Here is a 26,818-nt window from a genome sequence, read left to right as displayed (position 1 = left end):
ACATATTTGCAGTTGCTGCAATGAGACCCCGCACTTCTGGCCGGCCTCCCGCATGCTGTGCGACTTGAGATGCATCAATAGAGCTGCCCAACGGGCAGACTCAATTACAGTCAATGCCTGATCCTTTGTCCACAAATTGGCGTAACGGTAGACAGGCGCCCGTTCGTTACAGCTTGGAACAACACAGTTGTCTACCTACACTCCTAGTGTTGTATACTTTTTAGAGTCAACGATCGCAAAGTCCGCAACGACTCGGTTCGATTTGGGTGGTTTACCTGTGGTAGGGATATCAAAGAAATTTGGATACAGCAAATCTTTCAGGGTCTGGGTAAAGATATTTTTCGATAAAAGTAATACGAAATAATCCAATCGAAAAAAATTAGCAGCTTTTATGAGATGCCTATTTAACCCCGTATTTCTAAATACAAATATAATTAATCCTTCCGAAAATTGCAAAAGGGCCGTTAGTATTATATCCCCCCATCGATCCATAAATAGGTAGTTCCCCAGATTTTCAGCGTATGCTTATATAGTGGGAGAATGAATTGGAAAAGTGTCAAATAGACACAGCGCATGCCTCGTGTAACAATAAGGTAAGATGAATCCCGCTTCCCTATAGTGATGTAAATCGGTGAAACTACTAGAGGCGAACCTCTTCGCCTCTTTGTCATCTGTATATGCTTGGCTCACTATTTGGTACACCTTATTGGTGCGAGACTCCAGATTGCGAAGACGGGCCATAACAAAATCCATGTTTTTATTACCAATTTTTGTTTCAATCGCAAGGGCCTTCATAGTAACTCCCATTTGGAAAGTGCCACCATCGGGACAAACCCTAATTGCCCGTGTGGCTGAAGTATCAAACAGCGGGAACGCAAAGCCGATCCTCATCTTTTTGTTTTTCTCAGCTTCTGCTGGGAGGCGAAGAGGAACAAGTACTAACCGGTCACTAGCAGTAACTTCTTTATTTCAGTCTTGATGGGGTATAAATATCAAAGCCGCCGACGGATCTTGATGGCAGCCTCTATTGTTCATTTCTACATGAGCCCGGAGAATCATTGTTTACACGTCCTTATAATCCTACCGTCATGGTCTCCTTTGATTGCAAGATCCTGGTGGCATCTATAGCAGTCGCAGCGGTGTCAGCTGGCTATCACGTGTCACCACCACCACCACCGCCGCCGCCGCCGCCGCCGACCACAGTTTCTCCAGACTGTTTCACTCTCTCTGCTCTCTATGCCAACGGAACACATGCAGGTCTCCTCTATCTCTACGAGCACGCCGAGTCCCATTATGGGTCCCTCACGAACTATCAACCAGGGGCAGCGAAACTGGCTCTGGACACCAGCACTGGCAGGCTGATCGACTATGAAAGCGCCCCAAATCACAATGGACTCATTGCAGCAGCCTATCGAAATGCAGGTTTCTTTTCTGAAGTATTCTTTAAGACAGATGCACAACTCCAGGGTATCTCTGATTATATTGCACTCAAATGCGAGCTAAGCAGTACTGGTATCCTCACCTGCAATCATCCAATGAATGCAAAAAATTTCTTTCAATGTAAGTCGTCATACTCCGAGGTGTCAGATGTCAGCCTACTCTGAAAGGTTGTTTCTGGCTCTATGCTAGGCATGAGAAGATTCCAATTAGTTGTTCCTAAGCGTTGTCGCATACAAATGTCTCCTACTTTCTCGAAAGGACAGGTCTAACACATTTCAATTCGGTAGATTGCCTTGACACGGGCTTGGCTTTTGCGACTACCTTGATCTCTACTACATGTGAACAGGTGACGTTCTCGGCAATGGCAGCAACGGACTGCACGGCGCCCACAACGACGAGTACTCTTCCATCCGCCACGACACAGCCGACTCCAGAACCGCTATTTCTATGTACCGAGCAGACAGATGCAGAGCAGTGCGTCAACGGTTTCTTGGTCGAGTGCCACGATGAACCCGTTGGGGCCAACGTGTCCTGGTACATTGTTCCCAGCTCTATGTCCGAGTACACATGTCACAGACTATGTTTTGCCGATCCCGACTGCACAGGCTGGCGTAGCTACTACGAGTTCATCGACCTGCATAGTTGTTATCACACCCATGACGCATTCTCACCGTTCACGACGTTTAGCTTCTACGATTACTGTTTTTCGGTGGGGGTTAAAGGGTTTTGTGCGTAGGTGGCAATAGCACTGTGCCACAGCTGAGTTGCAGTCTCCACAAAGTATCATCTTTTGTCGCAAGAAATTGAAGAGCAATAAACGGGTGATGTTCATATTCACAAGCAAAACACCATCATTCTGGGATGGAATGCTGCGTGGCTCTATTGGTAGTAGGTCTCACCTGAGCCAATCTGTAGAGCATGAGGAGCTTAAAGAGGAGTTGCTGTGGATCCTATTGAGCTATAAAAGGGAGTGCTGAAGAGCATTCTACATAATATACTCTAGCAGGTGATCTGCGGTGGGTACTGACTAAGTCAGTGCAACACCAAATTCAAAGCGGTCGAATTTGTTAAATCCCTAACATAATTCATTTGCATGAAAGAAATTTGAGAGTCATCAGCTTCGTCGGTGTTCTGGTCAATCCTTCACGACCCTTTCACTTGTGTCAATCGTCGAGAACTACATCGGCGCTTGAAGAGAGCGGTTGGTTTTCTTCCGCATATATGATGAGCTTCAGCAGCTCAAGTTCCCGTGTCGATGTGTCATCCACAATTTCGGCTGAAATGGTGAGGGTGCTTTTACCCATTTGGACTTCTACTTGGTTTGCCGAATTGAGCACGTCTGGCGATTCAGCTTCCAGTTCTTCCCAAGGTACAGCGACGTTCCTTTTCCGCGAGCTAAACAATGCCACTGCGTACGCCGGAGGTGGATCCTGAGAAAGGATTCTCACCACTGGCCTGGTCAGTTTCCTTTGACATTCGCACAATATTATAAGGCGTATCAAGATCCCTTTGAAAAACCAATTGACTTTCAAGGCGAGGACCGCTTCGTGTTTAGCCCAGGAATAAGGCTTGGACTTTAGGAACATACGGTCCCTGTGATCCCATAATGGGGCGGGAACGGCATCCATAATGTTGAAGTCATCGCTGTTTGGAACATGTAAGCCTCCTCTACGAAAGTATTGGGCCATTTCCATGTGCTTCATGTCTATCGAAGGGGGGCTCGGATCGATAAGTATGTGATAGTCCGGGACGTGCCACATAGCCAGCTGCTTCTCCTCCCTATCAAAGCCGGCCATCGGACGCTGAAAACTGCGACGGAATAAGTGAGGTCCGATTTTCTGTAAAAAGATGCCTCCTTCCTCGTTCGTGTTACTGTCACGGCCCAGGTACAGGGCGTACATCAGGTCTTCGTCTCTGCCTTCGCCGTCTGCGACAGAGATAAGGCGATGAGGGGCATCTCTAGATATATGAAGACCCTTGTTTGTGATGGCGAAGCGTATTGAAAAGTCGTCGCTAAACGGCTGTATAGCTTTGCTATACTGGAACCAATCAGGGCACTCGGCAAGCAGTCCAAGAGCGTCCAAAGCTGGCAAGCCATCAGACTGAGGCGATCGCCAAGCGAGGATGGTCAGGTCGTTGGAGCGCTTTATTATCTCTTCTTGGAGACGTCGAAATGCATTCTTCCCCTCCCCGTATATAGGCGGCATGTGCACATTGAAAAGCCCGAGAAGGCTGTAGGCGATGTCCTCCGGTCTTGTCGTTTCTCTGCCTGCGGCCCATGACATTCGGGACGCAACAGAGCATGATTCCAAGGACCACCTGCCTTGTAGGACTTCCTTCGGGATATGTGTGATGGCGGAGATTGGGTCAACCAATTCCTGCTTTATTCCCCGGAAATTCCAACTCTTGTCGTAGAATTCGACCGTTGTGGGTGCCAGAAGCTCTTGCAACGTCCAGCCTCGAGTGAACCACCTGCATTCAGCGAAGAATGTATCGTTGGACTCGAAATCCTCGAGATATGCATAGCACACGACGGACTGCTGATACCACTTGAACATGGAGTTGATAGATTCCGTCAATTCTGCGCTACTGGACTTGTCGATACAGCAGGTGTCAATCCATACGTAACATAAATTCTGCTCTAGTGCTAGACGGCAGGTATTGGCGATCTTATCGCTGGCAGGATGTTGGGCTCCATGAAGATCTGCGAACGTGACCTCGTGGTCGCCCCAGGTGTGCGAGAGTATGGCGTAGGGTGGGATGTTGGCGAGGAAAGTCTCTAGTTGTCCTGTCCTTGCGTTCATGAGCCTCATGTTCACCGTTTAGTACACGACCTTGTTAATTAATGTCGATCTTTCGGTCCCAGTGTTGTGTAAGAATGCAACAGCCAAGAGAACCCCCTCTCGACATCCATGATCATCAGCTTACAGCCTCGCTAAGACACCTCGCAGCTGCCGGGCGGCCCGATGGGAAGTCCGACGTGTCAAAAGATGCCTCAACAACTTTGGGAAAAAGAGAAAGGGGAAAAAAAGGCAATGGGCTTATCGCGCTGAGCCATGCTATATGGATATCGAACCCCTATTCTGTCGATTAACGGTACGGCAAGAGCGGTGGCACCAGCACTAAGAAGGCAGCGAAAGAGGTTGTTTGCGGCCAGTGTTGTAGCAGGGCTTTCATGATGAGTATCCACGACAAGTATGTTCAGTCCAGACAACCCGCCAGAGTTGAACAGCTATTCTAAGGTTTTTCGTAAAGAGAGTGTTTCGCAGAACAACCACAACGATGGGAAACTACAAATATCCAGCATTTGTCAATGCTGGGAAGTTTTAGAGCAATGTCCTTTTCCGTAAGTGTATATTATCTCCCATTGCTGGCACGATCTTCCAGAGACTTTCAACTAGCGCATTCAAGATTATAGGCCACATAAATAAGGTTTCACTGCAATAAATACGTGAAGTGCTCCTAAGCGCAGAGCAATTTAGGACAGCGACAATAGCAATGCAGCGGAGAGTCTGTAAGTCCAGGTGTAATCAAGACCGGAAGGGCTCGTGATAGCCATTTCCAGTCGTAGGAGAGCGTAGTGGTGCACAAAATGATTACAGACGCAGCGCAGTAGACAAGCAGTGATTAAAGTACAACATAGGTTGTAACATCTGTATTCTAACGAGAATGTTGCCGTGTCGGCAAGGACAGATGCTGCTCCAAAGAGGGCATTGAAAATAGGCAATAAAGAGCGGCTAATACCGATCGTTCCACGATTTTTACTTTTCTCTGATGAGTTATGAGTCTGTCACTCACTATAGATCATGAACCAAGCTTTCCAACAATCTAGGATGATGGTATTGCGGCAGACTGAGTTGATGTCGTGGAGGGCATAATGACCGTGGTCGCTGTGGTCTCGCCAGTGGTCGCCACGCCATTGGAGGTAATGGTGCACACTGTTGGTGGCGTGAACGTGGGCCAAGGGGACAGGCAAAAATCAAAGCACCCACCCCAGTTCTGACCACAATCGTCGGAATTGGCGACGCAGATATCGGGGCAGTTGAGAACCAGATGTGGAGGTACTGGCGACTTGGTAAACAAGGGACGAGGCACTGGTTGGGTCTTGGTCGGGGGTGCAGTGGTGGTCAGGCTAGATGGACCACGCCGGTGCAGGATTAATTCAAGCTCATCGATCCAAACATCTCCGTTGACTTTGTTGGTATCAAGGGGATCGGTACGAAAGGACACCAAGTCGACATTCGTGAAATATAGTGGTTCGGTAATCGCCACACCAAACCTGTCGCCACCAGGTTGGTCTTGGCCGAATGACTGGCTCGATCCCTCTTCCCCTTCTCGACTCCCTATCGCGGCAAAGGCGCACGGCTCCATCTCCGGCGCGCATCCCCATTTGAATGATTTCAGATCAAAGGAGTCGAACTTGCTTCCCAAGTAGTGTACCCCAAAGGAAGGCGGAGATTTGCCAACCTCATCCTGCCAGACACCGACCTTGTTTCGAGAAGGTGACCGAATTCCATAGGCAGCCGACCCGTTGAGATCAATTGTATCAGCAGAGGCTTGATAGCCCACCCCTGAATCCAGCAGTCTTGTTAGTACCGGCTGGAATCAGACGACGGATTCAGCAAAGGGAAATCTCTTACAAATATTTGAAAAGTTGAGTCCATTATAGATGCCAATGGAAGTAGTATTATCACTGCCCTTGACAACGAGATTGTCGAATTTCACGATAATATTGACATTTCCTGTGGCACCATGATGTCTAGAGTTCCCCATAGCAAAGGTTGTGGCGAGAGCAAGTGCTGTGAGTTTGTGCATCTTGAAAAATGTCGTCGCAAGAACCTAGATCAATAATGTTGTACCAAGGCAGGTATTGTTCGATGTCCTGAGAAAGCTGGAAATAGCAGCAAGCAAGCTAAATGAAAGACTCCCATATATATTGTTATGAGTAACACGACTGGCTAGAGAGGATATAATCGGCTTGCATCCAAGCCTTGACTTGTGAGTATGACATCAATCGGTTAGTCGGCACGTTTCTTCGTTGTTTTTGATATCTAAGAAACCATGAGAATATTTAGGTTGAGGTTGTATGTGCCGTGCGGTTGTAGCTAGCTGATACGATCGATCATCAGGGGTCTGCCTAACTACGGCCGCAGCATAGCCAATGTTCCACTACCCCTTTCTCTAATCCGCTTCAGCCGCCTTCAAACGTCATGCCAGCGACGGCAACCGAGTTCGCTAGGTATAGAGCAGGCATGACTTGATGGGCGATGGCATCTCCTAAATTGCAAATCAAGCAGAAATGTCACAATTTCTTCCCGTTCACCATTTGGCTTTGGGCAAACCAAGTATTGAAGAAATACAGGCTCACATACTCGGAGCTACCTGGTGAGACTGACGGTACAGGACGCCACGCCGTGCAGGCAAGTTGCGTACACAACATCACACTGACTTGCATCTTGGATACGTAATATAAGCGACATAATCGTCATGTAGATTTTTCTAAGCGAATGATGTTCAACTAACGGCAACCGTCCACACCACCATCTGTGCCGTCTCAAGTCTTCGGATGGCAGACTAGGAAAATGAGTTTCGAGCTGGCCACCAGGCAGCGACCGTACAATTATTCAATCTCTATAGAAACGTCTTTGCAAATTTGTAGAATGTTGTCGATCTCTCCAGGAGTTCGGCCCAAACCGCACTCTGTTGCCACGCCAAAGGGAAATGGAACAGTGGCCTCTGCCATCTCGATACGCTTCCTTGTCCCGACCTCGTCGTTGGCATGCACCAGCCCGAGGTAAAGGCGCGGCGGTTTCTGACCTTGACCAATGTGATCATGGAGCTCAAGACCGGCCAAAGGCGAAAAGTACTCGGGGTCAGTTCGTCCCTTCGGGACGGGCAAGTGGATCCATTCCGTGCGCAAGGCGATGTTGTCACGGGCCAAGATGGCATTGGTGAGTTTGACCGGGAGCGCCGTGTCTTGAGGCTCGACAAAGTGCTTGTGGTAAAGATCGCCGTAGCAGAGATGAAAGGCAATATTGACGTCTTGAGGAATTCTCCGGCATAGTCGTGCCACGCGGTCTAGAAGACCCTGTAATGGGCCTCCCTGAGGTTATGGGAAATAGGCTTGATGGCGGTCCTCGGTGACACGGCCTTGTTCGAACTCAAGTGCCGTCATTTCAAAGCACAAGTCCCATTGGATCACCATATCGTCATGAGGTATACCGGCGACGATTCGATCAATCGTTTCCTCAAAACGCTGTTCATAGAGTGGCTCAATGGCATTGACTACTTTGTGCTTGCAATGGACAACCTGGACGTTGTACGGGGGAGGCAGACAGACTTGAAATCGGACATTTGACGGGATAATATTCTGTCGGCGAAGTTGTTTTGAATTTCTCATAAGAAGAGAGCACCGCTTCGTCGTAGCCTGTTGGCTCCATCTCTTCGAGGGAGAACTTCGGCACACCGGGTTCCGGTACTGGTATACCCCCAAGCTCTAGTCAGCGGGCCACGAGAGGAAACCGTGACAACTGCCATCCAATGTAATTCCATCGTTCGCCAGTCTCGCCATCTGGTACAGCTTGCAGAAGGTCTGGCAGCGCGGTCGTCAAGCGTGTGAAAACTTCCTCTGGAGAATCTCCAGGAACACTACCGACCATAAGTACACGTGAAATTTGAAGTAAGAGTTCGATTGTGGTGCAAATTGATTTTCCTAACTATTTTTCAGTTTACATATGTAGAAATTAGTATATGCGAGGAGGATGTTAGCTTCTTGTATGCCACATTTTGATCTGCCAACAACATAACTCCTTCTCTGCCATAAGTCTTATACTAGAATGAATCGAATACTACCAAGAACATGCGTACGACAACTTACGACCGAGCCTCACAGTATCCTATGCCATAGGTTTGGCTCTGGCCTGAATCTTTGCTGGACTGCGCATCTCGGCCCGCAGAGCTGGAAAGCCAGCATTTGACATCAATGACCATCGGTAGCCTTCGCCATCACGGGTTGGACAAGTATCGCATTTGACGAGGGCGTGCATGTCACCTCCAGGACTGCGTCGTGGCCATCGTGGCATGTTCATGTTGCCTTCTGCTCACCAAGATCTCCATAATTCGCAGACCGAATACAACATCCTCGGGCATATCTATACACCGACAGCGGCATCTGAAGTCTTGCCCAGTTGAGAATTTGACCATAGACCTTTCTTCAACGCGTCACGTGGTTCCAGCTAACGACGGAGTCTACGATGAACTGCGATTGGCCAAACAGACCTCCAAATGCCTGAGGAACCTCACCGTGTCTATTTGTGAAGTCTTCGAGTTCCCCGATAGATACCACATATTGTAAGGACGTGCTCACTAACGTCAGCTTACACAGAACAAGAAGAACAACAACAAAGGCCAGTTCGAAGCACATATTGGTGTGAAGTGGAGATTGTGACTCTTCCTCGCGACCCCAACTCACTGACCACTTCCCATAAAGAGGCAGAATACGACGATGCAAGGGTCTTCAACTAATAACGAGTCCTGAAATAGTTGATTCTGACAGGATTACATACATAGGTATTCAAGCGCAATAATCTATCGTCTTATGTCAGAACCATAGCGACGGGAACAGCCTGTAGTGTACAATTGTCTTGGCTAGGTCGAGCGCCAGCAGATTATTGCTAAGCCACGGCATAAGCATTCTCCCGTGTGTGACAACCTAAAGGGGTTGCCGGTTCTACATTTTTAGCCCCTTTATTAGTGAAGGAGGCTGATCCTGTGCACGCGATTATCTCAAAAACCGTTATTACTGGCACTTGACCAATCCATGCTCATGTTGACCTGGCTTCAAGGTATTCAAAAGATCCACGACTTTGCCGATGTGACCCACCATGGACGACTGCAGCCCGTTCCGGAGTTAACAGTGACGGGCAACGCTCATCGCAGCCCTGAGAGCAGAAAGGACACAATTCAGGGAATGCCTACGTTTTGCGGAGCGGAGATAAGATCAAGTCGAACAACTGGAACCGGTCCCGAATAAGCTGCTACGGCGGACTAGGACTAGAGGACGGACAACGGGACTCTGAGAAGACCGAGGCCGAATTAGATTTATTAAGCTTGAACAAGAAGCGCTATGGACAGAATGGATAGCGGGCACTCAGGCCCTGTCTAGCCTGTTTGGTAGAACTCTAGGCCCTGCAGTGGGAGCAAGTCTTTAGCGTTCCAGGCAGTCGGCTACATGAGTCATCAGGAATCGTTCTAGGTTCCGTCTCCTATATGCCATGAAACGTGTAACAAAAAAGTCCGCGCAGCTCGGAGAGATTTTTGAAGAGCAGGCCAGATTCTCTATAAGATCATTACCTCTACCTGCATGCAAGGTCGAAGGGGAAAATCTTCAAGGCACCCAGGCAGATTGACGGGCTTCCGTGAAATTACCTTACGGCAGACACAGACATTTTGAGCTGTACCGTACCGTCACCTAATAATAATGGGCGCAAGCCCGCTAAGCCATCGACGGTGTGGCACAAGGAGATCAAGCTGAAAAGCAACATTTGAACTGCGATTGAGTCTTGGCATAATGTGCCTAGTATAGTAGCTAAACTGCAACGAGACTACGAGCAAGTGGGAAAAAATTTCTCGTGCACCTCCTCCTCTCGACTCAACATGACAGGATATGATTCTGAATGACTCCTTCGGTGGGGTCCTTAGCTTGGAGTCCGAAATGTGCGTGCGAATAATGGACGGACGCAGGCGGATTTAACGTCAAATTCTCCACAGACTCGAGTCGCCCGTCTCAGGCAACTGTGTTTGACCAAGCTTCGCCAAGCGTGTTAGATAGATCTGTATCATAATGATGCTGGGAAGGGAAATCCTTCCTTTGGTAGCAATGCGATTGATTGTGAGGCAATTTCAGCCGCACTGGACGTCATGAACCTTTTGTGATGTGTTCAGATTGAAAACTCAATCGAATCACAGGTTGGACATCTTTAGACTGGTAGCACGGAATGACTAAGGTGTGGTGGTGGTCCGGATTACGGGGAATCTTCTTGGACGAAAACAACAAACTCTATCATTTCAAGGTATACGATAGCCACGTAACCCCCTGGCAAAGTAAGCCATGCACATAGAAGCAAGGCAGATAATCAACCAGGACGGAGACATCTTGGTAATCAGATCTGAATCTGTCCGAACAGACCCAGCTTTGTGAGACAGCTTACCACGTTTAGGCGTTCCTCCTCAGGGCCTCTACTGTGAGAATCTTCTAGGCTTTAGCTGGAATGTCTCCGAGTGACCAATAGCGCCCAGCCCGGGCAGCCAAAACGGGTTACCGCTGTCAAATTTAGAGCTTTTTGGTGAATCGCGGCGGAGTCGACTAGAGTCCGAGGGGCCCCTTATCCCCGTTGCTGGGCGGGATGATGTGCTGCAGGCATTGCGAGCTTGTGCTGGTCATACGGGCCCGGCCTTTGTTCTCGTCTACTCGTCGCGTGGGTCTGGGGACTTTATTTTTTCAGCAGCAATAATAGGAGAGATGATATAGATGAAGGCGCTCGTCTTGTTTAGTATTTAATTGTCAGCTGCCCGCCCCTTGTGATACCGGTGCTACCATTTGTTCCATATTGTATATTCAATCGACAATAAAACAAGCAGCGAAGATCAGCAAACTAGTATCTTCGCCACCCGCTCATACCAAGACAGTCCATCTCTAATACGCGCTTGGACGAAAGCGAAGCAAAGCATTCCAGACAGCCAAATCTTGTTAGATTCCTTGTGTTGGCATCAAGATGCTCGAGCCACGGCATCAAAGCTCCTTCGAGGGCACATCTCAAGCACCCACCATTGCCGAGAGTACACCAAGCTTGGCAGGCACCAACGGAGAAAAGGATGTCGATACAGCTTCGAAAAGCGACGTCATGAACGAGAAACTCCAACCAATGGCTCCAACGCCCGCCGAGGCAGAAAAACTCACCGACTTGACAAAGACGATAACGGCTCGGTCGCAAAACAGCAATGCCCTAAGACAAACAGAAACAAGAGAGGATGGTGTTGCATATCCCACAGGAATCAAGCTCTTCCTGATCAGCTTGGCCTTGTGTCTCAGTGTCTTCTTGATTGCTCTAGAGTAAGTTGAACATTTCTCATTCTGGTCGCGAAACAATACTAACATACCACCAGCAATTCAATCATCGCCACTGCTATCCCAAAGATCTCGGATGAATTCCACAGTCTCGGCGATGTCGGTTGGTATGGCAGTGCCTATCTGCTCACCACAGCTGCCCTCCAGCTCATGTTTGGAAAATTCTACACCTTCATGGATATCAAGCTCGTCTACCTGAGTGCCATTGGCGTTTTCGAACTTGGTAGTCTGATTTGTGGTGTCGCTCAAAACTCCGTCACCCTCATCATTGGCCGTGCCGTTGCCGGTATGGGCTCGGCTGGTATCTTTTCCGGTGCCCTCCTGATCCTCGCCCACAGTGTCCCGCTCGCCAAGAGACCAATTTACACTGGATTGATTGGAGGCATGTACGGTATTGCATCCGTCGCTGGTCCCTTGATGGGAGGTGCTTTTACTGATAAGGCGGTAAGTCTTTGAAAGTTCCCAAACCTCATAATGAGTCTTTACTAATTCGCATCCATAGACCTGGCGATGGTGTTTCTTCATCAACTTGCCAATTGGTGCCGTCACCATGATTGTCATCTTCTTCTTTTTCCCCAGCCCCAAGGTGGATAAGCCAAAGGACGAAACGTTCTTGGAGAGGGTTTGGCACTTTGATCCCATTGGCACCGTTGTGTTCATGCCCGCGATCATCTGCCTGCTGCTCGCCCTTCAGTGGGGCGGTACTACCTATGCCTGGAACAGCGGTCGCATTATTGCCCTCTTTGTGCTATTTGGCGTTCTCATCATCTTGTTTGTCCTGGTCCAGTGGCGACAGGGCGAAGATGCTACGGTCCCCCCGAGAATCCTCGCCAATCGCTCCGTCTGGTCTGGCAGCTTGTACGCCTTCGGCACGGGAGCAGCCTTCTTCGTGCTCGTCTACTATATCCCCATCTGGTTCCAAGCAGTTCAGGGTGTCTCGGCTGTTGACTCGGGTATTCGCAACCTTCCAATGCTGCTGGCCGTCGTCATCTCGTCAATCTTTGCCGGCGGCATGGTCTCCGCGCTGGGTTACTATGCTCCGTTCATGATTATTGGCACCGTTCTCATGTCCATTGGCGCCGGTCTTCTCTCCACCTTCCACCCGGACATCAGCTCGGGCAAGTGGATTGGCTACCAGATTATATTCGGTCTCGGTGTCGGCTTCGGAATGCAACAGCCCATGATGGCTGTGCAGACTGCTCTTGACATCACTGACATACCCACCGGCTCCTCGGTTGTCATTTTCCTGCAAACCCTTGGCGGAGCTCTGTTCGTCAGTGTCGCTCAGTCCATTTTCACCAACCAGCTCGTTGCATCGCTGGCCGAGAACGTCCCGACCCTTGACCCTACGATCGTGGAGTACGCTGGTGCCACGAACCTCAAGTCTTCGGTCCCCGCCGAGTTTTTGACTGGTGTCATTGCGGCATACAGCACTGCGCTCACCAAGGGCTTCCTGGTCTCGATCGGCCTGGGTGTATTCACCGTCTTCGGAAGCGCCTTGATCCCGTGGAAGTCCGTCAAGGGCAAGAATATTGAAATGGCTATGGCATAAGTCCAGCCTATTTTGATGAATGCGACCAACATTTTACTTTGGTTGCTTGTCGTTTTGGGAATGATGTATACTGGAATTTAGAGGCACTCTATTCTGGGGCATAGAATTGTTTTTAAGGAGCTTTGCGAGGCGTCAAGGGTAATTATACCACCTCTCCTACAGAGGTTCTGTTTGGGTCAATCATGAGCATCCCCAGTTGAGTCGGGAGCATAGACGTTGGTTGGCCATGTACTAGATACGACATCTCCAGTCATGATAAAGTAATTGAATAATGTTTCAAGAACGATATAGCTCTTCGCCTTCTTTTAGTGAAAATATCCTCCAGATTATCGTCAAGCAGTCCAGGGATATCGTCCCAGATGAACAGTGGAGGATGCTGACACGATCAGCTTAATCTATGCCTGGAAATATGCGACAGGATGGTGCCGTAGCCACCCTGGCAGAGACGTGTATGATCGAACTGCTATAACATAATGCAAAATGCCAGCATTGATAGTAAATGAATCAAGATGAAGAGAATTTGCGAGGAAATAATGTTGATGCGACGAATAGGCAAATGTGACCTGCCGCACGGGTCTGATGTCATTCGTCTGAAATGCATCCAACCAAACACATGGGATGGCTTCATCTCATGTTTGGGAGATGGAAATCTGCCAGAGTGACTGGCGGCTCTAACATCTTGGCGCTTCGCGGGTCGTGGCAGAATCCCACCATCCGATCTTCGTCCCGTGTGGTTCAGACGGCGTAGCGTATGATCGGCGTCCGGCAAGCTTCGGTACCTTGCCGATCGCTGCCGCAAACCGACAACGGCTCATGCTCGGCGTGTATCGCATCTTGTGTTGGCACTATTCTGCGACCTCTTTCAATTTGGGTTATGAGATCAAAGCCTCAGATGCCCGTGGCCTTTTTTGCAGATATAAGATGAACCTCTGATGGCTTGATCTCGTAATTTTTGGAACCCAAGCAGTCGTTCATCCAAAGTCTCTTCACCTTTCGTCCCCGCGAGTTGATCTCATTCGTTTCGAAAAAGTTCTGGGAACTTTGTAACGTTCTTTTATACATACTTATTCTTTACTCCGCAAGCCGGTCTTTTCCGTTCCAAATCCCACAAGATGCAGCCCAAGTCAATCATCCTGGCCCTCTTTGCCGCCACCAGCGTCTCGGCGCTCAACATTTACAAGCCGCGCCAGAGCCAGAATGGCACCGCATCGGCCTCTGCCAGCGGCGCCGACTTTGGCCAGTGCGATCCCTCGATTGATTTCCAGCTCGGCCGCGAGGGCCGCAAGGCGGACGAGGGCACCTTTTTGCCCGTCGATCCTCTCGTAGCCGAGGGCCAGCAGGTAAGCGCTAGATGCGACGTTCATATAATCTTGCCCCGTTTGGCCCCCGGTGCCTGTGGGCCACCTTCTATCACACAGCCTGGCAACAGGCAAGATACTTGCAAAGTCTCGTCATGTTTTCTTTCCTCCTTGTCTCTTGTCATTATCCTTTGTAGAACTATCAAAAGGGTATGAGGCCAAATGCTGATTGCATGATTGTCAAATAGGATGCACTGAACCCCAACATCATCACCAACCGCGTCTGCGACCAGCTTACCAACGTGTGCGATGCCAATGACGCGGCAAAGGCCCTGTGCGAAGACGCCAAGGCCCAGGTCCAGGCTCTGGGGACCAAGGACGCCAGCACGGCGGACGCTTTCAACGCTGCTCTGGGATTCTAAGAGGTCTAGAATTTCCTTGTCGGGGGCGTCTCGGTTGGATTAATACTTAGTATGACGTTGCCCTGCAAAAGATGTTTTGGATCCCATTATCAATTCCACCACGTCGGGACGAAACCAGAAGGAGGATTGTTGGGCCGGGGCAAAAGACATGGACAATGGTGGTTCTTGGCCCACTCCCAGACAGGCCCTTTGTTCGCATACTGCGGCTTCTGATAGACGAGCAGATTTGACCCATGCTGCTGCTCCACGGGTCGGAGGAAATGTGGGGGTTTTCACTGTTTGGAACCCGTGGTAAATCGTGGACCGTCAATTGACCTCCCCGTCGACAGAAGTACTGGTTTGTAGCAACTGCTTTGACGGACACATGTACAACATGTTATCTGTACAGAATATCACTCCTCACCAGCATCGTTCCCACTATGACAAGAATGCGCAAAACAGTGCTCAGTGCTCAGTGCCCACCACCGCATCCATTTACGCGCAATATGAAGATGTGCAAGCCATGATGCATGAATCCATATCACACGTGCAGTGTGACGGGAAAATGTATTGAAACTGGGATTCTTATTTGGCAAGATCTGTGACTGCCGTGATACCACCCAAGGTGCATCTCAGCTCATGTCAGCTCATTTTACAGCTGTTTTGCTGACTTGTCAATCTTTTCAGCGTCTTTTTTTTTTTTTTTTTTTTTTTTTCTCTCTCTTGCCAAAAACGGCCCAGTCCAAGAAGGTTGCGTGCGAGATGTTTGCTGCACATGTGATTTGAACGGGGATAACTGGATGTAATATAAAAATGGCCGCCACCGCAAGGCAATGCCAGATAATAGTACCTAGTTGGTGTGAAATCTTTCCCTCCTTGGCAGCTTCATTGGGTATTGTGCAGGACAGAACGCAATTCGCGACTCCACCCGCCTACATGAGAACCATTCATGCGGGTACAGGGAGGGTGACATGCCGTCCTTGAGCGTTCCTGGCGGCGACGCGGAAAGACGGTTGTGACGGCGGGAATTCCTTGGATAGGATCGCTCCCCATATTTAACCATTTTCGGAAATATAGCCAGAATCGCTGGTATCATATTTTGCTCAAGTTAATAGTTTATACTCGTTCAAATAAGTGAGAGAATGATCACAATAGATAGGTTACTAATATTCAGACAGGTCTATAATCCACATACCATACCTCGACGTGTCTAGAGAAATGAGAAGAAAAACTCAAACAGCAGCACTTGGAACAGATTTTGTGTTGTATCTCGAGATAGACTTCGATAGGGTAGGTGGGCCGACTATCCATGAGGGGTTAAAAACGTAACGGCTGCTCTCTTGAATGGCCACTGGAGAATAAGCTTGGAGCGGTTCGTTTCCTTTTCTTCTAGCTTTTTTTTATTTTTTATTGCTGAGACGGTAATTGAGGTTAGCCCGCCTTTGCATAATTGGCAGCTCGCAACCATCGCGTCAACTCGCGTGAGCTAGGCAATGAAACGTCCCATTTCGTTCGATTTTGACATGGTCCTAGGAGTCTGACCTTTATTTACCATTGGGCAAGGAATATGGACATCCCGGTACTCTGTACTGGTCCAGATGCTCAAAGATGCCTCTCTCTCTTCTCGAATTGCCTATCCCTCTGCCCTCCCCCTAGTTGGTCTGCGCGTGGATGCGACCTCCAGGGCTCGGCCAAATAACGACCCGTGCAACGCCCGCCAGTTGAATGCCTTCGGTAACGCAACCGACCGGGGGTGCCCTGGTGACTTCGGCTAAGCTACAAAGCCTACGATCATCACCCACCACCCCAGCGAGGCTGACCTGACCCAGTGAAGTCTATCAATTGGGATAGCAACCAGCAGCCAACGTCGGCCTTTGCTTTGCTAGGGATCCTAGTTTCTGACCATGGTTCCACGGATGGCTTCACGCTACTATATATTATTTCCGGCTCAATATGGCAGATTGATCGGTAGTGTGTAGATTGCCTGAACCAGACGTGTAAAACTGAACTCGCCGCGGACCGCCTCCCACATCCCATATCGGAGGCAGGTAGAGCGGAGTTCCTGTCGAGGTTCAACGACACGGTGATGATTTGGCTTACCGGTGCAGGGGTACGGAATAGATTGGCCAGTTGAAATCCTTGCCTGTCCTCGCATCATGCCTGTCTACCTGCTGGCCGCACTCCGTTCGTACATACACATGGACGGAGTATATAGGTACTCAAGCACTTGGAGGTGGACTTTGTCCAAGGAAAAGAATAAACTTTTCCTCCTCCCATTAGATCTGAGAGAAGCGCCGATTCTGGACAATTATCAACTCTTCTTTCTCGGAAAAAAAAAAAGTGCCTTTATCCAGGCCCAGCTACAAAGTACATATATATATGCACTACCATTTTACACAAACGTAATGGACTTCACTAAGGGCCCTGACGAAAGCCCGTTAGTTTCTTGCCCTAGCTTGGCGGGTGAGATTCCCGAAGAAGCAGTAATTGCCCCTGCATTCCGAAAAATTGGGGCGCCGATCGGTCCAACGATGCCTTCTTAGGCCTTGCTGGCCAGACTTTCGGGGACAGAGAAATAGAACTCATTGGAAAAAAGAAAAAAAAAAAAAAAGACTTTTTGGGACCATCCGTATTCCGACCTTGCGAATGATGATCATCCAGATTGGAATTGGCCCAACAAGCACAATATCACTACATACGCAAGCACTCCCGGTATGTAAGGTTTAGTAGTACTTTGAACCCTGCCGCGCATCTGGAGCGAACGTCTCAGGCAAGACAGAGAGGCGGCTAAAAAGGTCCTGATGTACGCAGTGATGGCATTTGTTCAATGTCATCTCGAAAGTCATGGACAATAAACTTCTTTCACACAGTGTAAGTACCTGCGACCGACAGACGGGAGCTTCGGTCAAGGGCAGTGGCTGCCAAGAGGTCTTTATCTGCATGTACCATGCACGCTGAGGGCTCGTCGAATGGGTAAGTGGTATGTCTGGCGCGGGATAGAAACATTTTGTATATAAAAAGAGTTGGGGGGGGGGGGGGGGGGTGGCTGCGCATCCGGGGCGATAATAATGTATGTACGACGTGTAAGCTGCAACCTGCACATAACAGGGGCTCCACGAGGGTCCGTTTGTGTACCTATGTAGGCGAAAAGAACTAGTATAAGGACCCTGGGGAAAAGCCAGGGGCATGGTTCGAGATGCACGTCGCGGTCTTTTTTTCTATCTATCCCCAGAAAGCGGAAAAAAAAGAGGAGTGCCGCTGTAGCCAGGTTTGAAAGAGAAAACAGTCCAATCTATCGGTAATGCATTTACATAGGTTGCATAGCCCGCGTCTGTCCCGTTTCTTTCTTACTTGTTCTTCCGTTGTGGTTCGTGGGTTAGGAGTGAGCTGTCGGTTTGCCTACTTTTGACAACGGCATAATATTCGACGAGATGCGTTTTCTGGCGGTGGTTTTCACCTGCCTCTGGGCAGCTTGGTCGGTGGCGGCTGCAAATTCCTCCGAGGTTGAGGCTCCGACCTGTGGTGTACGTTTGGCTTGGACCGAGAAGGAAATCGTACCATGGACTATGCATTGCTGACTGGCCAAATAGTTGCTATGCATTGCTACAACGACAGCACACTCGGGATTGTGTAGTATCACGGACGCCAACTGCATCTGCACCAACGCCGAACTAAACGCCCAGATCGAGGCCTGTGTAACGGCAAATTGCACAATCAAAGAAGCACTGCGTAAGCATAGGGGAGTCTAGGCAATTGGAAAGGTCGAGGGCTAATACGAGAGTCCAGAAACTCAAAAGTACAGTTATGTGACATGTGGGAAGGAGGGAGAAGACCGAAGAGCCGAAGTTTGGATCATTGGCGTAACGTTTGGTGCGATTGGGCTGTTCGCCTTTGGACTACGATGCCTCGCCAGACTATATGTTGGTGCTCAGTCTTGGGGGATGGATGACTGGGTCATGTGCGGCAACATGCTTTTCATGATACCACTCTGCGTGCTATCTGTTCCACGCAAGTCCATCCACATATCTAGGAGGCTATTCATTCTTCTAACCTGACTATAGTTTCACAGCATGGCTTGGGCCTTGATATGTGGTTTGTCGACTTTGATGACATCACATCCATTCTTTACGTAAGAGCTGTCTGATCCGGCGATTCCGTATGAAAACATCTAACAGGGAAACAGTATTACTTTTGGGACGAAATGCTATATATCACCGCACTCGCTCTGACTAAAGTCTCCATCTTGTTCTTCTACCTCAAGGTCTTCCCAAAAAGATCGTTTCGAATCTGCGTCTATATCTTGATCAGCCTCAACATTTGCTACGCCCTCGGATACGTCCTCGTCCTCATATTTCAATGTTCGCCGATCAACGGAGCCTGGCTGAGTTGGGACGGAGAATACGATGCCAAATGTGTCAGCATCAACATTCTCGGCTGGTCGGCTGCCGCTATCAATATTGCCTTGGATCTGGCGACCATTCTTTTGCCGCTCCCTGAACTTTTTCAGTTGTCCATGTCGTGGAAGAAAAAGGTTCAGATTCTGCTCATGTTTATGGTCGGCTTCTTGTGAGTTTTGGATTCGATGTTGATGTTGTGATTTATCGCACTAAACTCTCTGTAATAGTGTTACCATTGTCAGCGCGATACGATTGCGGTCTTTGATTGAGTTTGGTACAACGCAGAATGTCACTCGTAAGTTCTTCTTGGGGAGAGACGATGGATTTCAGAGGAACAAATCACTGACAGGAAGTGTAGAGGACTACGTCGAGGTTGGATACTGGTCAACAATCGAAGTTCCTGTCGGCATCATCTGCGCCTGCATGCCCGCAGTCCGCTCACTCTTCAGCAAGGTTCTCCCAAGTCTATTCGGAACCACTCGAGGTGGCAAGTCCGAGTACTACGGATACAGTCACGGACAAAGCCACAACCGCGGATTCTCGTCCAAGATGTCTTCATCGGGAATGGGGGGCTTGAATAGCACATCGGAAAACACCCAAATCAGGATCAAGCAGGAGTGGACGGTCATGAGCAATCCAGCTGAGAACCGGAGCGACGTCGAGCTGAGGTCTTTCGAGCAGCAGATTGCGGGTGTCGAAAAACCAAAGAAGCTGAGACTTACCAAGCAAAGCAATGACGAGTGGAGCAGTGCGGAAGAGTATCCGGGGGAACAAAGAGGCCATGATCGCGGCCGGGGCTCGGCAAGCACTCACGGATCAAACATGATCTAAGTATTCATTTTTCATAGATAATAGACCAAACACATGAAATCATTAATCGAGAATCGACCAGATGAGTAGATTACTGGAGCGCTCCAATGTGTGTCAGTAAGTTTGCTTCACCTGGTTCAAAGCCATCGCCAACCTTACTCGTTGAGGATGGCGAGAGCGTTATGCTTATTCAATATTCTCATACATGCATTCATGCCTAGTTCACGCTACATGGCTATAAGCATGCAGCGACGGCACATTGCCTCGCACCTAGTACTTGGCTTGGCGGAATGTATAGACACCTTTGTGTAATCACTTGTGAAGGTCTCGTACTAATCTTCATCCAACCTTCAAAGGCACTACCAAGGCAACGCGTTAACTGACACCTATTGCTTATTATCTCGTACTGCAATTGCCGGAATTTGTGCGATTTGTCTCCACCATGTAAATTCAGTTTAGATTGTTAAGTAGATCATTGCGCGAATTTGGGAATTGGCCGTTATGCACACATAACCCCATTTTACTAGCAGCAGCAGGCTGACCATTGGTCAAAGATGTAAGTTGCTTGTTAATGTTGGTTCGAAGGCGGCGTCATCTGCGCAAGGGATAGTTTGGACGATTCCTTGTGCATTGTCACGTCCGATGCATATTTAGAGGTTCCAAGCGAGCCTGCCATCCAGCACTGAGCAGAAAATCAGCAGGGAGGTTGAAGATTCCATGCTAAACCAGCAGCCAACACGGAATTACCTGACAGCGTAAGCAAAATATGATCGTACTCGAAACTACTTAGGAGAATGCAACAACCCGCTTTGTTACTTTCTAAGTCATCATGCACTGGCATGCTTGGCAGGCTAACACATTACCTTAAGCAAGATTCCAGTCTTATCAACATCACCTCAACCCAGCATGTCCCAAGCCGATCAGACGGACCCGGCCAACGCCACGGTCGCCGAAACAGGACACAAGGTGGACTGGAGCACGCTTCCAGAGGACGTGTTTCGCGTGTTTGAACACCGCACCGCACAGAATAGTGCCGCGTACCTGTTGCCGACACTCAAAGAGCTGCAGCAGCGCAACCCCGCGCTGACCATTCTCGACGTGGGCGCGGGATCTGCATCCATCTCGGCGTCCTTTGCCAATATCGTCGGTCCGGGCGGGGGCCGCGTCACGGCCGTCGACATCAACCCGGTCATGCTGCAGCGCGGAAAGAAGCTGCTCGCCGACCGCTACGGAGTCCCCATCGATGGGGAGGACTGGATCACGTTCCTGACGGCGGATGGACACCATCTGCCGTTCCAGGACGCATCTTTTGACATTGTGCACTGCCACCAAGTTCTTGCGCACAATAAAGGCCAGGCCGAGATTCTGCGCGAGATGTTACGCGTCACCAAGCCTGGCGGCGTTGTGGCGGCGCGCGAGGGGGACATGGAGACGGAGGTCTTCTGGCCACCGCTCCCGGGGCTACTCAAATTCCATGAGGAGTAGGTGAATGCAGAGCAGATTGGCTCCAAATACGAGGCTCCAGACGCCCGTCCCCAAAATCAGAACCTGCAAGCTAACACAAATATATCTTTGTGTAGTCTCGAGGTGCGAGTTATTAGAGCCCGCGGCGCATCAACGCAGTCTGGCCGACAGCTCCTCTCCTGGGCTCTCGAGGCCAACGGCGGAGATAGAAGCAAGATCACTACAAGCTTTAGTGTCTGGAGCTATTCCGAGCCTGAGGAAAGAAAGATGTGGGGTAAGTTGACCACCAGTCGTTTCATGGTTCTTTGTCGATGGCTTGTTCTTTGCGCGGGCATACTAATTCAGTGTTTTCCTTATAGCTGCAGGTATGGTGAATGGTGCACTCAACAACCCCCAGGTCCGCGAATCCAACATTAAATCCGGCATCCTGGAAGCCGACATGGATGAGATGCGCGATGCATGGCTTGAATGGCAGGATAGGGACGATGCGACGCTGTCAATGGTTCAAGGGGAGGTGCTCATAAAGAAGTAAATGTCGGGCGACTCGCAGTGATACAGGCAGCTTACAAGTCCACAACTCCGGCTCCACGGAGCACTACTCACTGGCCTAGCATTAAGTGCGGACCTGGAATGGACTGCTGACCTCAATCACTCATGTTCAATTTGAACACACGAGCATAACCTTTATTCAAATTGCACAATTCAATAATCCCTAGCTTGTGCATATGATTGCATTTCCGAAATCCACAGGTTACGTACCGCTATGTGCTTACAACCTCTTCCCGTAACAACAGCCATGTTTCCACATAAGACACAAGACCAAAAGAGAACAAGAAAAGATTAAAGGAAAATTAAACGACGGATTACAAGTAGAATTGAAGTTTTCATTCCAGGTCATGCTATCACAATGCTTTTTACCATAGATATGCCGTGTTTTCCCAGAATCCGAGCTTGTGCTCATTGTCTATGCCTCTTATAGGACTTGTCTTGACCATACAAGCGCTCCACCGAAGTAGGTTAGCGTACAAGACTTGTTACAGGGCCACAGCAGCCACAAATTACAATCTCCCTTCCTTCTTCTTTATCGTACCCTCATCAACTTCCATCATTTTCTCGTCAAATCAGAACAAAAAGGGAACACAGGCTTCTGGCCACGTATCTCAAACATACGAAAATACACAATGTCCGACGCGACAATTGTAAGAAAATCAATTTCCACTTTTCGGTTCCAGCGGAGAGTGGGAGGAGAGAGCAGGTGAGGACTGCACAGGGCAGCATCGTCTACTCACTACTTCTCAACTTGCTCCGCCTTGAGCGCCTCCCGCGTGGTAACAAACACGCCAGTCCCCTTGTTCGAAGGAGCCCTGACAAACACCAAGCCTGTGGACCTAGAGCGATCGTGCTTTCTGGGCCGCGAGCCGCTCCTCTCCTTGGGGCGAGACCGAAGCTTCGCCGCCTGCGCGTTGAGCTCCTTGACCTGAGCTGCTGCAGCTTCGAGGGCCGCCCTGGTGTGCGCGAGATCCTGCAGCGCCGCTCCCAATTGTGCCGATACGGCGTGGTGCTGCTCCGTCAGCGCTGGTACCTTGTTAGCCTCGGTGCGGAGGATCTCGACCTCGCCTTTGAGTATGGTCTCTTCGGCCTTGAGACCTTGGGCCTCCATCTCGAGGTCCTTGACGCGGCTTTCGAGGCTGGCTTTTTCTTCCATCAACTTGGTCATGGCTGTGGCGTCTTGCATCGTTTCCTTCAGTGCGTCGAGGTCGGCCCTATCTGATGCCAGCTTGTCCTTGTCAGCTTGGAGGGCAGCAGCGCCTACGGCATGCTTGTCAAGATCGGCCTGGAGACCTTCAGCATGCTGTCCGAGCTCCTTGTGCTGCTGGCCGAGCCGGTTCAGCTCCTCGGCCTTGGCCTCCAGCGCCGTGATCTGCGCCTTGGTCGTTTCGATGGTTGACTCAAGGTCCTTGTTGCGGTCCTGGACATTCTTGACTTCCGCGTAAGCCGTGGCTAGACTCCCAGTGGCAGTCTCGAGCCTCGCCTTGGCTTCTAGCCTCTCCGACACGATGACCACGTTGGCGTCCTTGGCGCCCTGCAGCTCGGTTTCGAGGTTGGTAATCTTGGCTTCGAGTTCTGCCCGGTCGGTCGCTGCCTGTGCCTGCATTTCCTCCAGCTTCGTCTTCTCTGTGGCGATGAGCTTGTCTGTATTTTCCTTTTCTTCCTCGATGGCCGTTTTGGCCTTGGACTCAGACTCTTCTATCCGTGCCTCGAGATCCTTCTTGGAAACTTCGAATTCCCCGATCTGTGTCTTGCAGACCGCAATCTCACCCTTGAATCCTTCTATTTCTGAATGTAGCTCTACAATCCTTCTTGTGAGGCTGTCGTTCTTCTTTTCCGCCTCACCAACACGGTCCTTGAGCCTGTTCTTGCGCTCCTCTAGTCGTCCCTTGTCTCCGTTTAATGCAGCGTTTTCGCTGGTAAGAATTTGAATCTTGACCTTCAACGAGTCTCGCTGAAGAATCAGCTCGTCTAGCTCCTTCATCTGTTTCTCTTGTGCCTCTAGTTTCGACTTGAATGAATCGCGGTCGACAATGAGCTTCTTGAGCGTTTCAGCATGTACTGTCTGCTGCTTCTCCATATCGGATCGAAGGGTGTCACGCTCAAGGGTAATACTCTTTAGTTGTCCGAGTTGTTTGTCCTGGGTTTCTACCGTCTGTTTGAGAGATTTCCGCTGACTTTCTAGATCCTTGAGTTGTCGGTTCTGGGCAGCGAATTTATCCTCAAAGGATTTTGACAACTGCTCCGACTCGGAAGCCTTGCGTATCAGAATCGCCTCGAGCTCTTTGTGTCGTGTCTCTTGCGCTGTCATGTCTCGTGCCAACTGGCTAAGCTGCTTCTCCAGACTGTCCCGCGCTCCCCGGAAAGTCTCCCGCTCGTCCTCGGCGTCATTCAGCATACCTTTTTGCAAGGAGAGGTTGCTGCGGTGTTCGTCGAGCTGGGTTCGCTGGTTCTGCAGCTCCCGGGCCAGTACCTCCTTGGCGTTGCGTTCATGGCCGAGCGACTTTTGCAGGTCTCTGGCCTCAAGGGTCCGGACCGAGAGTTTTTCGTTGGCCTCGGCTAGCTCCTTGTCGAGATGGGCTCGCACATCCCGGAGACTGACGGCCTGGTTCTCGAGCTCGTCAATCTTGTCGAGCAGGTCCCGCTCCGTCTTGCGAGACAACTGCAGCTCTCGGCCCTGGTGGCCCTGGGATGCTGCTGACCCCGGAGGGAAGATCTGGATGTGGACCTGTCGCTTCTGAGGTGGGCTCTTGGCCAACTCGGTGGAAGAAGATGTCCGCGCACGAGGCCTGATTTTGACCCGCCCCACAGTAGGTGAAGGCACATGCCGGATATGCTTGACATGGCCAGACGGTGGGCAGTTCATGTCGGTAACTGTCTCGTCTGATGCTACGCTGGTGGCCTGCGTGCTGCTGGTTGAGACCTCGGACAAGACAGATTGGGAATCCGTCTCGTGCTCGTAGCTGTCGTAATTGTCAGGGCTGTCGTACGGCCAAGTGTCGCCCTGGTCGAAGGGAGCAGGTTGATATGTTGATGCATGATGACTGGTTTCTGGCCTACGATTGAACCGTGCTGCTAGCGGGTTCTGAGAGGTCATACCCGTGGGGGTGGACTTGAGTATACCCCTGCTGGGTGCCGGTCTATCACTTGAACGGCTGGATGTCGTCTCTGTATCCGTGGTCATTCCTGTTGCTACCATTGCTGGGCGCCGATCCGGCTGCTCGCAGTAGTCTTGGGATGGGAAGCCTCCTGGCATGGCAGCGGCTCTGACATCGACTCGAGGTCGAGCTAGTGACGCCATCATGTCTGTGATTTTTGAATTTATCTATGTGTAGTCTGTGATTGTCTGCACTGTCTTGTCGATTTGAAGATGTGGCGATTGAATTTGTGGTGGAGTTGTGACCAACGTTGTAGTAATGATTAGAGTGAATGGTTGTAAGTCGTCGTGGTAGATCATTTCGTTTGGGATATGCTTTCTGAGTTTGGGCTGGCGTAAAGATAGGCGGATCAATCAGTGTCTTGGGCAAGAAGCAGTCAGCTGGTTGAGAGGAGTGTAAGCCAAGGGGAGACGAGGGAGAGGATTGACGGGGTCGAGGTATATGTGGCTGGCGTGCAGCAAGGCGTTGCGCATCAAGATGGTCGGGTATAACAGGATCCAGCAAGGCAATGGAGAGCTGCATCCTGCACCACCGGGAATCGCAAGGCCCATGGGCCAAGCAAGACCCCTTCGGGCGGGTGGTTAGGTCTAGATGGTCGCTACGGGGCAATGCTAATCTACATGGGGTCTTCGACCTATGGTTTGGGGAGACCTCATTACAGGTCAGGGTGAGTCACTAAAAGAGACAGGGCTTCCAATCACAATCAATCACCAACGTATAAGAAAAGAGTCTCTCCTTCGAGGCTTTTCTCAAACATCGTGTAAGTGGCCCCCAGACGGGAGCCATGCACTTGTCCATTTGGTTGGACAGGGATCGCCCTTCTTTTAGTGGAATGTGCCACGTTGGGCATCGAGGAGGAGACCCAAAACGCCCAGCCCACCATCTTTGATTGGCTGAGCAAAACACAGTTTGCCACAATTTTGCCAGATCATCTAAGAAAAGTAAAGAAAAGGTCATATATTCCGTCCACTGAAACTACCCCGTGTGGAGTCGCGGGACCGGCACAGCGCTCAAGCGCTTCCTCTGGCTGCTTTTCTTTTGAAGCCTAATGACGATACCCGGACGCTTGATCCCGGGTCAGTTGGTGACCCCCCTCTCGGGTTACTGGTGATTGGTTCGAATGGCACATATTTATATATATCTTTTGCTCTCTATGGCCGATCGCGCTGCTGCCATTGCATTCGGGCGAGCAAAGAAAAAGTGAGATAATTGTGCCACCTGTGCTAATGAAATGCCTCAATTGCTCGTTCTCGGTATGACGACAATTATTTGCAATGGCACCATCTGCACGAAATTTCCTGCTCCCCAGAAATGGAGAGAGCATGGTAATCGCGTGTTCATCTATTAGGCCATGCAATATGATTTACATGGTTGCATCACAGGGAAGGGGGCGGGTAAGGTACAAAAGCACTCGAGAGGGAGGGAGAGATTACCCGCAAACCCAACTCGGGCACAAGCTGATGAGATGGACAAACAGCATTGCCAATAAAGGGAGGCAAACGCGTGAATAGATGTGATGAGGCCTCAGCATGGACGCCCAATTGGAGGCTGAAAGTGTGATATCGAGAGATGACCATAATCAGCTGACTTGAATCACCACAAACAACAACAAAGCCACCCATT

At 50.0% G+C, this 26,818-nt stretch overlaps 9 protein-coding genes across 9 annotated transcripts; 5 read left to right on the top strand and 4 right to left on the bottom strand.

Moving 5' to 3' along the window:
* Window positions 1–1,088: 1,088 nt before the first annotated feature.
* On the top strand, window positions 1,089–1,604 carry PFICI_02034 (uncharacterized protein; the record flags this gene model as incomplete). The annotated part of the gene is made up of 1 exon (XM_007830615.1): window positions 1,089–1,604. The coding sequence occupies one exon, from the start codon at window positions 1,089–1,091 to the stop codon at window positions 1,602–1,604; it is 516 nt and encodes a 171-aa protein (XP_007828806.1).
* Window positions 1,605–2,603: 999 nt separating this feature from the next.
* On the bottom strand, window positions 2,604–4,253 carry PFICI_02033 (uncharacterized protein; the record flags this gene model as incomplete). The annotated part of the gene is made up of 2 exons (XM_007830614.1): window positions 2,604–2,890; window positions 3,029–4,253. The coding sequence occupies 2 exons, from the start codon at window positions 4,251–4,253 to the stop codon at window positions 2,604–2,606; spliced, it is 1,512 nt and encodes a 503-aa protein (XP_007828805.1).
* Window positions 4,254–5,268: 1,015 nt separating this feature from the next.
* PFICI_02032 (uncharacterized protein) lies at window positions 5,269–6,255 on the bottom strand (the record flags this gene model as incomplete). The annotated part of the gene is made up of 2 exons (XM_007830613.1): window positions 5,269–6,011; window positions 6,081–6,255. 2 exons carry the CDS (start codon window positions 6,253–6,255, stop codon window positions 5,269–5,271), a joined length of 918 nt encoding a protein of 305 aa, XP_007828804.1.
* Window positions 6,256–7,060: 805 nt separating this feature from the next.
* Window positions 7,061–7,840, bottom strand: PFICI_02031 (uncharacterized protein; the record flags this gene model as incomplete). Its single annotated transcript, XM_007830612.1, has 2 exons — window positions 7,061–7,543; window positions 7,643–7,840. 2 exons carry the CDS (start codon window positions 7,838–7,840, stop codon window positions 7,061–7,063), a joined length of 681 nt encoding a protein of 226 aa, XP_007828803.1.
* A 3,373-nt stretch (window positions 7,841–11,213) lies between these two features.
* PFICI_02030 (uncharacterized protein) lies at window positions 11,214–13,118 on the top strand (the record flags this gene model as incomplete). The annotated part of the gene is made up of 3 exons (XM_007830611.1): window positions 11,214–11,551; window positions 11,605–12,010; window positions 12,069–13,118. 3 exons carry the CDS (start codon window positions 11,214–11,216, stop codon window positions 13,116–13,118), a joined length of 1,794 nt encoding a protein of 597 aa, XP_007828802.1.
* A 1,112-nt stretch (window positions 13,119–14,230) lies between these two features.
* On the top strand, window positions 14,231–14,838 carry PFICI_02029 (uncharacterized protein; the record flags this gene model as incomplete). Its single annotated transcript, XM_007830610.1, has 2 exons — window positions 14,231–14,458; window positions 14,665–14,838. The coding sequence occupies 2 exons, from the start codon at window positions 14,231–14,233 to the stop codon at window positions 14,836–14,838; spliced, it is 402 nt and encodes a 133-aa protein (XP_007828801.1).
* A 3,410-nt stretch (window positions 14,839–18,248) lies between these two features.
* On the top strand, window positions 18,249–20,045 carry PFICI_02028 (uncharacterized protein; the record flags this gene model as incomplete). The annotated part of the gene is made up of 7 exons (XM_007830609.1): window positions 18,249–18,341; window positions 18,408–18,546; window positions 18,604–18,818; window positions 18,887–18,946; window positions 19,001–19,383; window positions 19,442–19,509; window positions 19,573–20,045. 7 exons carry the CDS (start codon window positions 18,249–18,251, stop codon window positions 20,043–20,045), a joined length of 1,431 nt encoding a protein of 476 aa, XP_007828800.1.
* Window positions 20,046–20,930: 885 nt separating this feature from the next.
* PFICI_02027 (uncharacterized protein) lies at window positions 20,931–22,020 on the top strand (the record flags this gene model as incomplete). The annotated part of the gene is made up of 3 exons (XM_007830608.1): window positions 20,931–21,505; window positions 21,605–21,762; window positions 21,848–22,020. The coding sequence occupies 3 exons, from the start codon at window positions 20,931–20,933 to the stop codon at window positions 22,018–22,020; spliced, it is 906 nt and encodes a 301-aa protein (XP_007828799.1).
* A 756-nt stretch (window positions 22,021–22,776) lies between these two features.
* PFICI_02026 (uncharacterized protein) lies at window positions 22,777–25,338 on the bottom strand (the record flags this gene model as incomplete). Its single annotated transcript, XM_007830607.1, has 1 exon — window positions 22,777–25,338. The coding sequence occupies one exon, from the start codon at window positions 25,336–25,338 to the stop codon at window positions 22,777–22,779; it is 2,562 nt and encodes an 853-aa protein (XP_007828798.1).
* Window positions 25,339–26,818: the final 1,480 nt, after the last annotated feature.

Source organism: Pestalotiopsis fici, assembly GCF_000516985.1.
Source record: "Pestalotiopsis fici W106-1 unplaced genomic scaffold PFICI_Scf_1, whole genome shotgun sequence".
In the NCBI taxonomy this organism is placed as follows: Eukaryota; Fungi; Ascomycota; class Sordariomycetes; order Amphisphaeriales; family Sporocadaceae; genus Pestalotiopsis; species Pestalotiopsis fici.
Note: the sequence above shows the minus strand (reverse complement) of the source record. Positions and strands in the feature narration are given on the sequence as shown.